Source organism: Xiphophorus maculatus, chromosome 8 (genome assembly GCF_002775205.1).
Source record: "Xiphophorus maculatus strain JP 163 A chromosome 8, X_maculatus-5.0-male, whole genome shotgun sequence".
NCBI classification, from domain to species: Eukaryota; Metazoa; Chordata; class Actinopteri; order Cyprinodontiformes; family Poeciliidae; genus Xiphophorus; species Xiphophorus maculatus.
In genome coordinates, this window is record NC_036450.1 from 10,675,878 (window position 1) to 10,694,302 (window position 18,425).

At 36.6% G+C, this 18,425-nt stretch overlaps 1 protein-coding gene across 1 annotated transcript; it reads left to right on the top strand.

The window, feature by feature from the left end:
• Positions 1-2,325: 2,325 nt before the first annotated feature.
• LOC102224328 (anthrax toxin receptor 2-like) lies at positions 2,326-18,370 on the top strand. Its single transcript, XM_005803963.3, has 17 exons — positions 2,326-2,655; positions 3,673-3,744; positions 4,231-4,302; positions 4,425-4,506; positions 5,770-5,874; positions 6,266-6,334; positions 8,385-8,465; positions 8,560-8,620; positions 11,594-11,689; positions 13,014-13,083; positions 14,353-14,431; positions 14,607-14,702; positions 15,382-15,432; positions 16,371-16,466; positions 16,547-16,720; positions 16,827-16,907; positions 17,898-18,370. The coding sequence occupies exons 1-17, from the start codon at positions 2,528-2,530 to the stop codon at positions 17,934-17,936; spliced, it is 1,452 nt and encodes a 483-aa protein (XP_005804020.1). The 5' UTR covers positions 2,326-2,527; the 3' UTR covers positions 17,937-18,370.
• The last annotated feature ends 55 nt before the right edge of the window (positions 18,371-18,425 follow it).

The window sequence follows — 18,425 nt, forward strand, 5'->3', positions numbered from 1 at the left end:
AATAACCAGTTAACCATGTTTTGTGTTTGTTTGGGGCCTTTAAATTACAGGTATTTATTTCTTTTTGAGAATATTTCTTTAATCTTAATTTATTTTCTATAGGCTAAAAATTAAACACCAGTATATATACATCTTGAGCGTTGCCATTATAAAAAATCCCAGTTATGCATTTGACGACAATGTAATTAAAACACAGCTTGTTTTCTGACCTCAAGCTATAAGTCTTGCTTTGTTTCTTTATTTAATAGGCGAGGCTTATGACCACAGAGACAGTTTTTTTTTACACAGTGATGGACTACAGGGATTAACTGTGGTCACAATATTTCTCTCTGGGTTTTCAGCTGTGGCAACAATACTATTCAATACTATTAACCACACATTTGCCCAGTATTCATCAGTCAGCAGAATAATTGCCCTTCCGGTTATGAGGAACTCATCCTGTTTCTGCTTTTTTAATTTACAAATAATAAGATAGATTTTTAGCCTTTTGTTTTGAAATTTTAAATAAAAGAAGGTCCAACCACACCCAAAAATACAACGGAGATCGCATCATCCATTATGAGGGAGGGGGATTCATTATGCTGTGTTATTATATGAGGCGTTTGCTGTCATGATTTAATTCAAACGGTTTGCTGAGCTAAAAAACAACTTGGAATCCACATTGCATCCTTGCACACTCCACAATGAAATATGTAATTACAGGGCTGCTGCATCACTAAAGGACAGACAGGAATGAAGTCAACATCTCACCCTGACGAGGTCTGATAAAGTTCAGCTTTGTGACAAGAAATTGATCTTCTTGCTCCAATGTCAAAGGACTTGAAAGACAAATAAATTATGAGTTAATCAATATGTTGATGATGACATAACCCCTGACTCATGACATGGTGATCACTGTAATTCACCATTTGGGAAATCACATTTTGGATAAGCTTTAAGCATACGGACACACCAGGGATGTCTGAAGAGCGTATTCAGTTACAGTTTCATCTGCAGTGGATTAACACAATGATGATGCACTTGTTTAAACATTTTGGATACTGATTTATAGGACAGTCAAAGTTGTAGAGCATACAAATTTTAATAAGCCACTGGGTTGATCTCACACAAAGTGACATGTTTTGTTAATTCTTAAAGTCATTGGGACATTATTTAGCTTCTTATGCTGAAAGAGAAATATTTTAAGTCTCATAAAGATGTTTGAATTTTTTATTGTAGTCATGTGTTGGTTGTCTCTGTGTTTTTCTATTGTGGCATTGTTATCTGTTTAGTCAGCTGATCTTGTAGAAGGCACAGGAAGAGAATGATGTATCTTCAAAATAAAAGTCCATACCAAATATGTCCATGTTTTCCTGGCAGCCCCAGTGTTAATAATTTGTTCTAACAGATTTCACATTATTTAAAACACAACGTCAAAATAAACAAATGGTATGTTGTATCTCTATTTCTGGAACAATCTGTGCAAGGAAACCAAAGACAGTAGATACATTTTAAAAATATATTTTAAAGAAAATAATAAGATATATTCTATCAATATTGACTCAGTGGAGTGTTGTAGAATTACAAAAATATATCTTGTTTTCATTATTATTATTATTATTATTATTATTATTATTATTATTATTATTATTATTATTATTATATGCATTTCCTGTTTTGTAATGAAATATGTAAATGGATAGTTGATAAGTTTTTTTTTCCTTCCAACTGCTCCTTTTCATTTTAAACGTTTGTTTAAATATCAGCATGTAACATGTTTAAAATTAAAATTTTAAACTACATTTTAAATGATTGAAATAAACAAACAAATGGGATGACTAATTTGTTATTTCAAATGGTAAAAAAGAAACTGTAAAAATGATTTTGTTATATTTATTTTAATCTCGGAGGCACCACTAGCTGACAAATCTCAATTAATTCTCAACTTTGGATTATTGTCCACAGAAAGAAACATACTCAAATGGATTTTTCTAAATCTGCAACGTGACAGTGTCAGTAAAAGTAAAAGACACTGTGTAAATAAATGAGCGATAAAGTCCACAAATTCTAAATTGTACCCTGCATCAAATATATTTACTATCCTCTATCTGTATTATACTTATTCCAAAACTATTCGCATAATTAACTTTTTTCTTTCAACGAAGTAACAACTTAAATAAGACTCAACAAATGTGTTGGTTATCTTTTATGTTTTAAACACGAGTTTATTGGTGATTTTTTATTTTATTTCCTTAAATAAAAACCTGAGTTGGTCAGCATAATAGTGAGGTTCTTTAATCCTGACAGGAAGTCGGCAGGAAGTTCTTTGTTTTCATCGTGAGAGATTTGACGGTGGTGCCTACAGCTGCGCGCGCCCTGCCCCTCTCTGCTGCTTTCCTTACTGACGTCGCTGCTGCGCACACATGCAAAGTCAAAACAGCACCGACTCAACATGTGAGCAGCCGGCCAGAACCCATACTAACAGTAGTGGCTCATTTCTTCAATCCTCCCTTGAATTAACCGGGTGCTGATATGTAACGCATGGACCATGGATCGGATCTGGACGCGGTGCCAAATCCTGCTGCTGGTTCTGCGCGTTTACTCCACGAGTTCAACGCTCCCTGAGGAAGACGCGTCCTGCGATGGAGCGTTTGATATTTATTTTGTTTTGGACAGGTGAGTTATGTGTGCTGTTAATTGAAATAGTAGTTTCTACAGGAGAGACTGCCTTTATCTCAGTTTTGTCCATGTATGGCTGTGTTTGTCTTCCCTTGTCCCGCCAAATGCAAAACACTCGTCTTATATTAAACATCCCTGACCCGGACTTAGTTTATTCATTTTCAGTATATATTATTTTTCATGATGTCTTAATATTTTTGCAATATATGTATATTTTTAGTTACTTTACAAATAAAACGTAGCTGCTGCTCTAATCTCTGACATATGCAGGCATCATAGAATCACAGCTGCTCTTAATTCTCCTAGTTTAGTTTTTACTGTTAAAACCTGCGTTTTCTGTCAGTTTATGGGTCTCTACAAAGTATTTTAGAAATATATGTTGGCTTACAAAGTAACTTGTTTCATTAAAACCACAAACCCCAAAGTGTTTTATTTGAATTTTATATTGTAGTCCTACTTGTAAAGTGAAAGGAAACTCATATTTTAAAATTGCAAATAAAAAACTAAATTTGTGTTCAGCCCCCATGAGGCAAACTCTGTTTAAAGGTATATCTCCACCAGTTTTGCACTTCCAGAGACTATAATATTTGCAAACCAGCTCAACCTTAGTAAGATTGGATGGAGAGAGTTAGTAAACAGTTTTCTGCTCATGTGAAATCTTGCATCACATTTTCAGTTGAACTTTGACTGGGCCATTCTAACTCATAAATTGTTGTCAGGGTTTTTGTCCTGAAGGAAGGTGAACTTCCACCCCAGTCTCAATCTTTTGTTCTTCCATTGGCAGGGTTTCTGTCAAGATTTACTTCCATCAAACCATATTGTGTTTTCAACGTTTTGTGCAAAGATCATTTTCTTACACTCGTACCATTTTGCATGGACAAAACACCAACTGTGTGTACCCAAAATGACTTGTGGCCAGCTGTTGATCTGTCACATAAAATCCAAAATAAATTCAGGTTTGTTACACAATCTTCAACGTTTAAAGTGTTTTTTTGTTTTGTTTTGCTTTTACAGGTCGGGCAGCGTTTCTAAACACTGGAACGAGATCTATGGCTTCGTGGAGCAACTCACCAGCAGGTTTGTCAGGTAATCCAAATAAAGGTTTTACACATTATTCCTCCTCTTTTTACTCTCAAGGGAGAAACAAATATCCTTCTCCTGCAGATTCAAAACAACAAACTTTTACGAGTCACGCATTCAGAAACAGACATTAACACGGAGCAAACCAGAACTATTTAAGTAGTGGCTAGTCTTTAAATACAGTCCAACAAAAGAGGGAAGGGAAGTAAGGCATGGCTATTTGAGGTTGCAGACGTCACACAAAGCCAACAACTGCTCCAAAACTCCTCTGGGTAATGGTGTGTGGTATCTTTAGTTGTAATAACAGGGTGGGTAAAACTGGACCTTAGCATGCAACAGATGTTAAATCTCGTTCTGACCTCTGCAGCCACTTAAAAGATATTAAAAACCAAAAGCTGCAGAAAGAGTGGTAGTTAATTTTTAGCTCAGGTTTTCGGGAAACATTAAACACATTCAATGTTTAATAATACTTGGTGACGTGATGTGCTTCAGCCCCAGGATGAGGGTCTCCTACATCGTTTTTTCATCCAGTGCATTTGTAATACTCCCTGTAACAGGAGACAGGTAGGTTTTCACCTCTTTTTTTGCTTTGTTTTACAATTCATCTTTTATTTTTTAACTAAAAATAATGCACAGAAATGTACATTTTTCTCAAACCCATGTTGTTTTGTGATTTGCTCCAACAGGTCTAAAATAGAGGAGGGTCTAAATGAGCTGAAACAAATCAAACCTTCTGGTGAAACATACATGCACGAAGGCTTAAAAGCGGTGAGCTGAGCCACAATCCTTAATCATAATCTCATAAAACTATTTTGTTTGGTCATATAACCTCAACAATGCACCTCAACCATCCACTTTTTATAGCCCTTAATAAGCTTCTGCGATAATTCTGTCTGGATATTTGACCACCTCTTGATGGCAGAAGTAGTGGAGTTCGTTTAAAATAATTGTTTTCCTGAAACAGATCTGGCATTTGAGCACAGTCCACAGTAGGGTTGAGTTTGGGATTTGGCCAGGCAATTCCAAAAACTTGATATAGTTGGGTCCACTATCTCTATTATCAAAAGGGTTTGGATATGTGATTTGGTTTATTGACCTATACAAGTATATCCAAGGATGTTCATGGTTTCTATTGAGCTAAGTTAAAGAAACAGGAGGAAGTAAAAAAAAAACACTGTTCCATTTACTTCTGTGACAAAGACTTGGCTTGTGCAGAGTTAGTCCAGTGTTCCTAGTTTTGAAAGCCTAGACTCTCCTGATCATATTTCTTATTTTTATGGCTGAACTGCTCAGTTTTTGTGTTTACAGACTATAAAAACATTTCTTCAGATCATACATGACAAGTCTGAGCTTCAAAGTGTTCATTTTGGAGCAAGGGCTTCTTGTTTGGTTCTCAGTTCTCAGCTTTTAACTCATGACAGTTTTTGGAAACCAGGTAATATTGCCTGACATCTGAACAACTTGATTTTTTTTTTTGAAAAGTGAGAAGACATCCACATAAAGACCTCTAATAATGCCTTGTGGTGATTGAAAGGGGATTTTAGTTGATCAAATGAGCTAACCATTGTCAAGGCAAAATTAGGATAGGATTTACAAGGTAAAGAAGTGATATTTTCATTTTGGTTACATACTGGTCAAATTTACCAATTGATGTTTTGAGTTTTGGTGGTTCCTGGGTTGTTCCTGAACACCCTAACATTTTGTCATTCACTTAAAGGTGACAGGTTAGCTCTTCTTCCAGACTGTGGCAAAGTGGCGTAAGACAAAATTAACTTGTACTTATACTGGAACTCTTGATCCCCAGAAATCACTCTTCATAAGAATTGTTCTGACATGCTGGTACTCTCTTACTGACCTGAATATTGGTCAGAATGAATGTTGTTCAATTATTTTTACGTTGCAAAGAGAAACTACCTGTTGCACTGACTGATGATTACCAAAAGTTAGAAATCATTTAGTAATCTTTAGAACTCGTTGTTGCACCTGGTTAGTAATGATTCAGATAAATGAATGGAATATTTCACCTGTCAGGTGTCAGAACAGATGAAGACCCAAACTTCACTGTCATCCAGTATCATCATTGTTCTGACTGATGGCAAGCTGGACATCTACCTGTATGAAATGAGTGTGAAGGAGGTAAAACACACACACACACACACACACACACACACACACGCACACACGTGCATACAGAAACACAAGCTGCTAAAAATAAATCTAATAGTAGAGGATGTGGGTGTGGGGAAGGTTTGAAATAATCCCCACTTCATTTTTTCCCAACTGGACTATATTTATGTATAAACCAATGAAGAACATAGCTGGAAAATAACTTCATCTAATTTGACCAAAACAGGTTTATTTTTAAGGCTTTTATCAGTGCTGACTTCTGCCTGAACTGAGGGTTTAATTTGAATTACTTTGCCCTAGTTACCTTTTTTTTTTAGCAACTTTCATCTGCTCTGATCTTGTAAACTGTGGGTCAGTGTTGTTTGAAGCAGAATTTCCTTTCCTGTGTTGTGATTCCCAGGCTGACAAAGCCAGAGGATTTGGAGCCAGAGTGTACTGTGTCGGGGTTATGGGCTTTGATCACAAACAGGTAGGAGGTACCTCTCTTCTTTTACTATTCACTCACATGAAGCCATCTAGAACCGTGAGAGAGAAGCAGCTTGTTCAAATATTGACTTTTTATTTGCCTTTCGGTCTGGGTAATTCTATGTTATGTTAGACTGTAAGGACTCAAAGAAAAGCCTGTTGTTTCTGTCCCAGTAACCTTCTTTGACACTGTTGTTTAGTCTGAGGTCAACCAAACCTTTCCGGGATATGAAAAGTAAGCAGCTGGCAGGTGTTTGGAGATCCTGTTATATGAGATTTTGACTCATCTGAGAGAAGCCAATGTGCAGTTTTAAGAATGCGTCCTCATGTCTGAGCAGGACAAACAGAAATATCCTTTGTTGACTGTAAGAACCATCAGGGAAATGAAGCCACATACATTAAAACCCCACAGTGATTGAGAATCACTATGGTGTGACATGTGGTCTTTTCCACAGTCTGCAGTGCCTCATTACTCCTAATGAGATTTGGAAGGCAAAGGAAAACTCTGTAATTACATTGGAGAAATGATATACTGCATTATTGCATCTTGTTGTGCATCTTTGAGTTGTGTCAGCATCAATGGTGCTATCAATCTGTGTGAAAAATAATATGAAATATGATGCTAAGATGCTCCTCTCCCTAAATGTCCCTTGAAGTCTTCAGTGCAAACGATCTTCTGCCCAGTTTCAGACCCACAGCTCTCACTGGCCTACAGAGGAAGTAATTACATCATTCTCTAATGATATAATGCCAGAGAAACTTCCTGCTTTGCTATCATTAGCAAAAGGCTGCAGACAGCTGTCCGGAGCTTTCATCTCCTAGGACAAGACTTGCCCTCCTTAAATGTTGCTGAAGCAAAGAGCATCGCATCATCACAGGGCAAAGACCTCCCTGAAAGGCATCTGGATGAACTTGCAGAGCTTCACTTCAAAGTCCCTCCAAATGTTTTCATTCCCTTTGGACTTAAAAATCCCGACAGTCAACTTTCAGCAGGTTCTTTTTTCTTCAAAAATACCATCCACTTGGCTCCCTTCAACTCTATGATAATCTGACTACCTTTCCTCTCTGATTTAGAAAGGCGTCACCATGGCATAATCATTGATGGCTATTTGGTTTCCATGGTGCTGTGTGGGCTTTCCACCACCCATTTAAACCAGAGCACTTTCCTCCACATATTTATGTCCCCTAAATGGCTTGTGGCAAATTGAAAACTGGGCTTTTTATGTCTTTTTTCTTGCAATGACTTTATGCTTGTCAAGTCTCCATAAAGGCTCGATTTGTTAAGTGCATGACTAGTAGATACTCAGTCCTCTGCTGTGCATCTCTGCAGCTCTTCCAGGGTTACCATGGGCTTCGTGGCTTGGATTAAACTATTCAAGTCTTGGGTTGGTTGTTAACGATGTAATTTGTGAATGCAACTGATGTTGCTTATGGGGATCAAAGTACACAGAGCTAATTATAAATATAAGTTGCACTTTTCAGATTTTTATTTGTAAAAAAAAAAAAAAAAAATTACTCGAACACCAATTTTTCTTTCACTTCACTGTTTTGCTCTGTTTTATGTTGACAGATCACATCAATTATCAAAATCTTATGTGTTAGATATTGAAGCTTGGGACAACATTGTTCATGGACAGAAACAGAACTGATCCAGTCAAAACTACAACTACAAACTAGTGATCAAAACAAAAATCTGGGTGTAGTGCTCGACCTGAATATTCAGAGTCACATGAAGACAATTACAAAGTCTTCCTTCTATCACATAAAGAACAACTCCAAGATTAAAAGACCAATGTCTCAGCAAGAGCCAAAAATACTCAAACACTTCATTTATCTTTAGTCGTATTGATTACTGCAACAGTGTCTTCTCAGTCCTGAACGCTGCTGCTGGCATTCTCACTAAAACCAGGAAGATAGAGCACATAACTCTAACCCTTACACTGGCTCCCTGTAGTTCAGCCAGTGTATGATATAAAGCACTTTTAAGTGCCTCGTTTCTTAAGTGTGCTATACAAATAAACTTGAATTGTAAACATTTTCTACTTTGGTCACAGCTTGCTGAGATAGCAGACGGCACAGAACAAGTGTTTCCGGTTCTTTCTGGATTTCATGCCCTCAAAGACATTGTCAACACGGTAAGTTTGTGTTGTAAAATTCGATCCGGAAAATCTGCACAAATTGGTGCAAACGCACGTTAGTCTTGTCTGGTATCGTCTTTGTGCTTCGCAGGTCCTGAGACAGTCATGCAGTGACGTGTTCACAATAGAGCCGTCCAGCGTCTGTGTGAATGGTAGGTTGGTTTTGAGGACTTTGTTTTATCTGTAAGGTTGTCCCAAAAAGTCAAATAATTGTTAATGACTGTGTCAGTATGAGGAGTAACCTTTTTGTTTTTGCTATTTATATTTCTGTCATGATAACAAATTCATTGCTGTTTTAAGACCATTTCCGAGTAGTGTGTTTATAATGGCACAATAATTCAAGTTCACCATGTCTAAAACCAATAAACTTTAACGTTGTAAAGAACCATTGAAATTGAAATAACCAAAATAAAACGCAACCAAAAACAATAAATAAAACGGAAATAAAAACCACATTCAACAGAAACCAGAAATAAAATGGATAATGATGTCTGTGTAAACAAAATTTCCCTTTAAAAAATATTAATCACGAGAATGGAAATTATTGAGCTCATATTAATTTAGCATGTGATTAATTAGTTAATTGCTTAATGCGACAGGTCTTTATACATCTCTGGATATGTTTATACATTTTTTTACTGGATGATTTAGCCTGGGAGTGTCTTAAATTTCTAAATGATTCATTTGGGAAGAAAGTGACAACATTTTAAGATGTTTTGGTCATAAGTGATTCCAGACCTAAACAATAAAACAAACCTTTGGAGAAAACCTTTCTCATCCACATAATGTCCCCAAAACTGTTGCTGAAGTTGGATAGGGTGAGGCTAGCTTGCTGGTGTGTTTTGTTGTTCGACTTGGTAATGTGTTGCTAAGACGAACTTGTGTAATCAAAATGTTTCACTGTTCTTTGTTTTTGGCCATGGAGTGTCATTCCAAAAGCTGCAGGTCACTGAACATCTGAAGATGTCGTTTCCTGACCACAGGCCAAACATGAGAGTTGATTTACTCATGTTAGCATTGCAGGTACATTCGTTTCTCCTCTACTTGGCTTAATATTTTACTGAAGTACCTTTGAGACGTCATCACGTGCTCAAGTCTTCTTGGGTGTGTCGTTACGAGGTTGGCACTTGTTTGGGTTGTTTTCTACTCTTATCTGTCCAGATATGTTTGATTTAAACTCTGACTGTGACACCCAAAAACGTTCACAGTCTGCTCCTGATGCTTCTCCTTCCGTTATCTTGCCTGTGTGTTTTGGTTCATTATCGTGTTGGAAGATAAATTATAGGCCTGATTGTTGGAATGCATTAGCAAGGGGAAACCTTCTGGATGGGTTTCAGATCTACAGGGGAAACATCAGATCTCCACCTAATAAACATTATGGTTGATGGTCATCTTTGACTGATTCCTTTCTTCCTCGCCCAGATTTGTGTATTGGCACGATCCAGTTTTAGATGTCTACAGAGACTTTATAGAAAATGGCTTTCTCAATTATAAATTATACTCAGTCAGCTGAATTTACCGCAGGAGGACTCCGATCATGTTGCAGTATGTCAAGGGTAATCAGTGGAAGTGCCTGAGCTCAGTTGTGACTGAAATAGAAAAGGGTTTGAATATTTATGTATGTATAATCCTAATATATTTACATTTTTTAAAATTGTATAAAAATATTTTAAGACTGTTTATCATGGCCAGATTTTAGTTCAAAAAAACTTTTGTCAAATCAGTTTTACAACAACCCTGTTACAAAATGTAGAAAGAGCGAAAGGCGGTGTGAATACTTTCTTTTGACATTGTAAGGTGGAAAAGAACTAGTTCAAGTTGCAACATTTGTTTTTTTTAATTTTCATATTTGTTCTTAGAAAAATTTGAATTTTTTAATTGTCTATTACTCACATTTGGTCCCACCCCCAAATCATAACGTCATACATCTTCTGATATTTTCTTATGACTTTTAGTTTTCCTCAGTTTCTCTATGAAAATCTTCTACAGACAGGGGGAACCAAAGTGGGGCTCTGTAGAAACATGAGAACGTTTTGTTTATGTATAACTAAATGATGCCATGAGGAAGAGGAAAACTCCACCTACAGATAAACATTGGGGGGGTCCTATCTTGCTCTGAATAAGTACGTTTCAGATGACAACTTCAGGGATTTTTTTCAGAATGACAGAAATTTGATGTTGTCGGCTTGTTTTAAGCCGACAAGCCTTTACAGACTTTAATTCAGTTTAGAATATTTTGGATAAGCTAGAAGTGCTCATTGTTTTGATCTGCTTTGATGTTTTTCTCTCCATCCGCCTCAGAAATCGAAGATCTGCCAGAAATTCCTAAAATAACTATGACTGTGAAGATTAAAGTGTGTTAAAAGTGGAAGAATGGCAGGTTGAAGAAATGTCCAGATGGCTGAAAAAGCATTTATTATTGCCAGTGATTCTGTAGTCAAGTCCGTTTTATTTGGCATTGTGTGAAAGTATCAAATGAAGCTTGAGCTGCCATCTGATGGTGGCATATGTTGCATCAGGCCCTATTAATTAAATATAAATTAATGAAAAAAATGTTATTATATTCTCAGCAGATCAGATCATTTGGAGCTATTCTGTATTTCACATTTATAGCTTGTCAATTTGGCTATAAACCTTTGAGGTTGAAAATAAGCAAAGACTTTGTGGTTCTTTTTTATGTTCTTTTTTATTATTTTATGTATTTTTTGTCTTTTGTGCTACTCTCTTTTTTTCTGCCTAATAAGACAAAATATGAATCTGACCAAATGTTTTTGGCTATGCAGTTTAAAAAGAATATAGAGTTTTTTAAATTTTATTGGGACTTTAACTGGAACTGGTGCTTCGGTTGACTTCTTCAAACACTGAAGCTGCTTCTGGTCCAAAAAAAAAGGATGTAAATGTGGAAAAGTACGGTAGAGAATCTGTGATGCTGTGGACCTGCTACACGAATTTCACTTAGTTTTAGATTTTGTTCCCTCCACTAAATGAATTTACTAAAATTCAAGATTAGGCAGACTTGACATTTTGATAATAAAAGCTGACATACACTATTTAAAGTCTTGTTGTGGAGGATACTGTATTAAAAAGTCACTTGTTCTTGTCATTCCCGTTTTATTATCTTCCAGAGTCTTTCGACGTAGTTTTAAAGGGGACCGGATTTAGTGGAACCAAGAGGATCGACAACCTTCTCTGCTCTCTCACTGCCAATCAAGTGACTTACTGTAAATAACACACTCATGACATCTCATACCTGTTTGTTACGGTTCGACCAGTAAGGCACAAGGACAAAGGCATATATGAAAAAATATTTTCTATTTATTTTTCCAAAAGTCTTAACAAAAGCCTTTCAACAGCAAATCTCAAAAATATAACAAAATGGGCCCAAAAGAAATCAACTAAGGCATACCTAACTCAGGATAATAAACCAAAAACTGACCTCACACAATGAACATACAGGAGAATTTATACACAAAGGCTAACCTACACAAACGAAGAGGGGTGGGAAATGAGACAAGGACAAACAATGCATAAACATAAAGAAGTAATTCAAACCAACACATTTTTACTACAAAACAACTATAAAAACAAAACAACCTAACACCAAAATTGTTTAAGGACTTATGCTATTAATAGAGAGAGAGGCAGGTCCTTTAACATCAAGTCCCCGGTTTCCAGCAGCCTGGTGGTTTGTTCCACTTCCTGGTTTGCTTTTCAACCAGTCCTCTCACTCAGCCAGTCCTTCAAACTCAGCAAAACAAAATAGTTAATAATTCAAATAAACAAAAGGAGTTTACTAAACGTGTGCACCCATAATAGTAAACAACCTAATGCAATAAACACAAAAAGAGTGAAATTATAAATATATTGTGTGAAAACATTGAAATAAATACTAACACTGGGGAAACGATGGAGGAACCTCCACACTGTTCATGGTTTTCAACTGCAATTAAAAACTGTTACTTGTTGCTACTGCTGTAAACCACCCGAAGGAATCTGTTTGCACCAATTCTTCATGGAACATCGACAAGGCGCCATATTGCTCTCTGGGAAAAACTATCAAGTGCCACTTGGAACAGTGTGCAGATATCTGAGCTGCAATGGAAAATCGGGAGCCATGGCAGTGAGAAACAAACAGTAGCTGCCTTTTATCAGTTGTGGCGAGAGAACAGAGGAGACATTATGAGGCTGAGCACAGGGAGGGAAGAGACGCTCTCTGCCCATTAGTCTATTAGCAGATCGATGGCATGAGCTGTGCTGAGGTCAGTGTCACTGAGAGGACGAGCACACACAGCATGGGATTCCTGTTGAGCTGCTGTTAGCAAGTAGGGAAAGTGTTTACTTAACTCCCAACTTCCCTGTGGTTTGTATAAAAATTAACTTAAACAGAAAATCTAACAAAGATGCTTATGTTTTTAAAATGATTTTACCTCTAAAGTTAAATGTCAAAACAACAAACACCGCATGTCATTAGTGTACAAAATCTCCAGCTTTATACAACGTTCCCCTTATTTTGGATTTATTCTGTTTCTGTGTTTTTCCTCTCAGATGAAAAGCCGACAGTTGTCCAAGACGGCTATCTGCTGTGTCCAGCTCCTCGTCTGCATGAGGTTGGACAGTAAGTCTGCAAACAAATACAGACTTACTGTATGTAAGTTGGAGCTGTATGTAATCTAATAGTTACTGTATGTAATAGTTGAGCTCATTAATAGCTCGACTATTAATGGGCTGTACATAAAAACAATTGCTTTACGTCAAAGATTGTTTAGATTGTGACAGTAAAATATTAAACCTTTTTTCAGAGTATAATTGCACAGTAAAGCTGCAGTAAACTAGTTTTGTTCTTTAAAAAAAAAGTCAGGTCATTCAGGTTTGTCATGTGTCCATAATTTTATACTTTTCAATAATTGCTGGATATATTATCAGGTTGATTAAGTATTACCTTGTAGCCATTTCCTGCCTTATGTAGATCAACACACATCTGCCTTGTATGAATGAATTGAACAAAATCTGTGTGGCATGAACGAAGTGAAAGAGGAAATAATTTTTCACTCTAATTGACTTTTTAGAAAATTAAATACAGAGTACATAGAAATAGCATAAAAATAGACGGCAATAACTATGGCATCTGTTTCAACGTTTTCAATATTTCCCCCCACTTTGTTAAATTAAATATTAGTGTTTTCTAGTTTTCAGTGTCAACTTTTGCAACTGCAATATAAGGCTTCACTTAGTTTTATTGGGGGCGGGGGGTTGCATCTTCACCTGCTTATTGTAGAAGTAGTTAGGTTTTTTTTTATTTATTTTTTTTACATTGGCTGTTTTGTTACTCATATGTTCCTTGGAATCCTTAATTATGACTTTTACAATTTTTTATTTTTTTTTTATGAAACACTTCTGAGTGTTTTAAGAGAAACCAGCACAGAGTTTGCATAAAGCTGTCTCCAGGTTTTGGATAAACCAAAGTAAGTTTGGCCTGGATATCTCTGGGATTTAATGAGCCAAAGCCGATTTGACCATATGGACCTCAAATAGAACACTGTCATTTCTCCCATTCGGGAAAAAGTCTCTACAGACTGCAGAAATCTTTGGGTTTTCTCAGATCAGATCATCCGAATTTCTGCATAATCTACAGCAGTGAATAAGAAAATCTAGTCCAAGCTTAATTAAAAGAAAAGTTTTTTGTTTTTTTCCCCTCCTCTAGTCCTTCATTATCTCCAAGTTTAACCTAATTTGATGTTTGGATACGTCGATACTTTTGTCTTCTCATTTAGGACTCAGTAGTTTATTTCCTAACAACAAATGTTTTCCTGGGAGATGCTGTTGGAATAACGTGTCTTCTTCTCTTTCCGAGGAGTTTTTCAATGCCTCTGTTTGTTGATTACAGATCAGTTGAAGTGCTGATTAGCCTGAACAATGGACAGTCGTACATCTCCGCTCCCATCGCCATATATGCCACCTCATGCGTGGGTATCAATTTGAACTCTGTTGTGCTAAATAAAACAACCTTTCTGTTGGTGTAGGAGAAAATCTGAGAGAGGATGTAGGCAGCACTGCTGTTTTTATTTTATGTTTTATATATATATGAACATATTTGCACAGTTAGTGGGGATCACACATTTTGTGCCTTGTTTGCTGCAGTCAGATGGCGTCTGGGTGCTGTGGTTGCTGCTGGCTTTGTTGCTGTTACTGGCTCTTGGTTTATTCTGGTGGTTCTGGCCTCTCTGCTGCACTGTGGTAAGTTTTCATTTCATTTATTTCCATATTCTTTTGTTTATCAGGCTTTTGGTCATAGATTCCAAATTCATCCAAAGAAGAACACAAAGGTGGCCGACCTAAGTTTCTATCTATTTCTAATTCAGTTTAAAGGTTTTACATATTTGTGACTGAGATAAAACTTCTGACATGCAAATATAAACAAGGTAAACAGACGTTTCTGTGCTTTACAGAAGTCATATTGGATTTAGGGTCTCACTGACTAATGTGGAGCGCACACAAAAACACAAGTGTGCCTATGATTACATAATATACAAATAATATTACATTGCTAAATATATATAACTTAGCATTTTTAAGCAGTCTCAGGCAGTTAATGCAATTAGTATAAAAAACTAAAAAAAAAAAAAAAAAATCTAAATCTTAGAAATCCAGTCTCCCATATAACTAAAAGTAGGCTGGATTATTCCAGTTGATTTATTTGATTTGAAGCCCATAAATTCTGATTACCAAGTACAAATGGAAATATTGGTACTTACCATTAACCAGGTGTTTTTTCCATTATTACTACTTTTGGTTTGTTTTCATAAAGAGTATTTTATAACTACATGTAACAAGGATGCCGAAGGTTGACATTTGAAATTCTCTCTTTTTTTTTTTTAAACCACTGTTTAAAATGTTTGATATTGTTTTCACACAGGTCATCAGGGACCCTCCTCCTTCTCGTCCTCCTCCACCGCCTCCTGTTTTTGTAAGTGAAAAAGTCTTTTCTGAAGAACCCCCATGTTTTTGGGCAGTATACCTCACGCTGCTATCTTGGCAGAGGTGATTGAGAGAAGATCTAATTTTGGGTGAACGCAGAAGGAGCGTCGGTGGAGCTTGGGAGGCTGACAGAGAAACGCTTTGGCAGGGTTCATTTGTTGAGCTGGAGTGAGAAAACTGAATTCCTTATATTTCTGTCATACTTAGACTTAGACTTAGACTGACTTTATTGTCATTTTGCATGCACAGGGTGTATACAGAACGAAATTTTGTTGCATACGGCTCAGGACAGTGTTTTGAGCTTTCAATGTTGTGAGGTTACTCCAGAATAAAATAAAATACAGTATAAAATATGAATATAAATATAGAATATAAAGTGCAGGACTTACAGTAAAAAGGAAGTTACTTAGCTCTGTACATGTGCAAGGTATAAAGTGGAGACCAGATTTTAAGTGCAGTCCAGTTAAGAGTTCAGCAGTCTGATGGCAAGTGGGAAAAAGCTGTTTCGGAACCTGGTGGACCTGCACCGGACGCTGCGGAACCTCTTTCCAGAGGGCAGCAGGGAGAACAGTCCATGGTGGGGGTGTGAGGGGTCACTGATGATGTTTCGGCCTCGGGACACGCAGCGCTGGGATGAAATGTCCTGAATGGAGGGAAGGGGGGCCCCGATGATCCTTTCTGCTGTCCGCACCACTCTCCTCACGTTCTTCCAGTCGGAGGCGCTGCAGCCTCCACACCATACATGGTCATACATGGTGGAGATTAAGTTCTAGCCTGACTAACATGTCACAGTAGCAAGTTAGTGTCAATAGGCTTTTACTAAATCATATTATATTTAAAAAAAAGGATTTTGGAGGCATAAACTTGTGTATATTTCTTTACTCCCTAATTTTATTGTAAAGTATATTTTGATGTTTTTTCACTCAGGAACCAGAAGAGGATCCTCTGCCCAAACACAAGTGGCCTACAGTAGATGCTTCGTACTACGGAGGCAGAGGTCCTGGAGGAATCAGACGCATGGAGGTGAAAATTTTAGAGTATAAGCCGGTAAAATCTTTTCAGAATTTATTTTCGTAAAGTCTGTGTGCGCCCACTTCCTGTAGGTGAGATGGGGCCAGAAGGGATCCACAGATGAAGGGTCGCGACTGGAAAAAGCCAAAAATGCCACAGTCACCATGCCAGAGGAAGTGGAGGAACCCATCATTCCTCGGCCCCCGCCAAGACCTCCGCCTGTTCACAACTCCCCGACCCAAACCAAATGGTACACTCCCATCAAGGTGAGATACGATCCAACTTATCCATACGGTCTCTAAAATAAATAATATTTAGGCAATTTAATGCAAATTTTCTTCATAAAAAGTTACATGTTGATGTCCTCTTCAGGGGCGTATTGATGCACTGATGGCATTACTGAGAAGGCAGTACGACAGAGTGGCAATCATGAGGCCAACACCTCAGGACAAGGCAAGGAGCAGCCTCAATACTCCACTACTACACCAAATACAAATGAATCTGATCATTATAAATTATAGATTATTATTTTTAGATTTTTTAGAAGAGCAGAAATATTTTCAGAATAGGTTTTCACATATAGATTTTCTTTTAAAATAAATAAACATATTTAATTTGATAAATCGTATTTAGAGTTAATCTTAGCTATTATCACCCAGACAGATAAATAGCAGCTTTCTGCATACACTTAGCTTACTGTAATTAGCAGTGAACGCTTGCATGTATTGTCATCAAAAAAGAGCTCACACAAACACTCTAGTGTAATAGGATTAGTTTTTTGTCGTTGGTTTTTAGTGCTGATGATTATAAAAGCAGTTTGTCCATTGGAATTAAAATATCAAGGCGTTAAATTAATTACAACCTCAGATGAACAACCAGACATGACTAGATGTTTTTATTTAAGATTAATTTATCAGTTTCAGACAAATTTATTCCACTCTTAAACCTGTTTTTTGATATTATCCATGTCAAATTCCAAAACACTGTTAGATTTGCTCATTACCTGAAAATGTATTTGATGGTTGGAATTGGTTGTTTGTTTGTAGTGTTTGGGTAATTACTTGTTTTTTTGGGGGGGGGAGGATTTGGTGGAGTTCTACCTAAATTTGAGATATTAATGGAACCAGATAATATATTTAACTAAATCATAAAATAGAAAAGATAAATAATTTAGCAAATATGTATCATGACTTTATTTGAAAGCCTAATTTAGGTTTTAAAGTTGTCAAGTTGCTTCCACAACCACATTCAAATAAACCAATCGAATGATGTGTAGGTCCCCATTTAGAATTGTGGATCATCTTTATATGTTGACTTGTGATTACAAAGTTTGACTTAACAAGAAACATGCATAAGAGATAAATTATCTATTACAATTGTGCTTTTTAAGACTTATTCTTGGTCATTTTAAGCAACACTATTCACCTTTCTGTTGTCTTTTAGGGCCGCTGCATCAACTTCACCAGAGTTCGTTCTCGCTGAGGTGGATCAGCTTTCACTCTCTAGTCTAGTTTTTTTTCGCCAAAGATCACCAACACCTACTTCCAGAAGTTAATGTCTAAATTTCTGTGTATTGTAAATAAATGTCTTGATAGTTAAACGGATGGTGTTACAGCAAAATACGTATGTAAAAGCGTTTGTGTGTCTAAGGAAAAACAAAGAAACCAAATATTGATATTCTGTTTATTCAAAAGAGAAAATGTCTCTTTCACAAAAAAAAAAATCTTTCATACAAGTACCCCCTGATGACATAAAAGACGCACAAGAATCTTTAAAAAAATATATAACAAAATGACACATAGACGGTGTGCCTTTTAAAAACATGAAAAATGCATCATCACTTTCACTCAAAGCTGGATATTACAGGTTCTCTCACAAATCTACAAGCGGATAAGAGAGGCTGGGTCATCTCTATACACACATACAGGTTTTACTTCACTCTAAACAAATACTTGTTTTAACATAATACAT

Bases quoted from the DNA above. Each gene is read 5' to 3' on its own strand.
- LOC102224328 (XM_005803963.3), top strand. From the start codon at position 2,528: ATGGATCGGATCTGGACGCGGTGCCAAATCCTGCTGCTGGTTCTGCGC. The intron at 14,432-14,606 runs GTGGGTATCAAT...TGTTTGCTGCAG, and splicing joins CCATATATGCCACCTCATGC to TCAGATGGCGTCTGGGTGCT. The intron at 16,908-17,897 runs GCAAGGAGCAGC...GTTGTCTTTTAG, and splicing joins GGCCAACACCTCAGGACAAG to GGCCGCTGCATCAACTTCAC.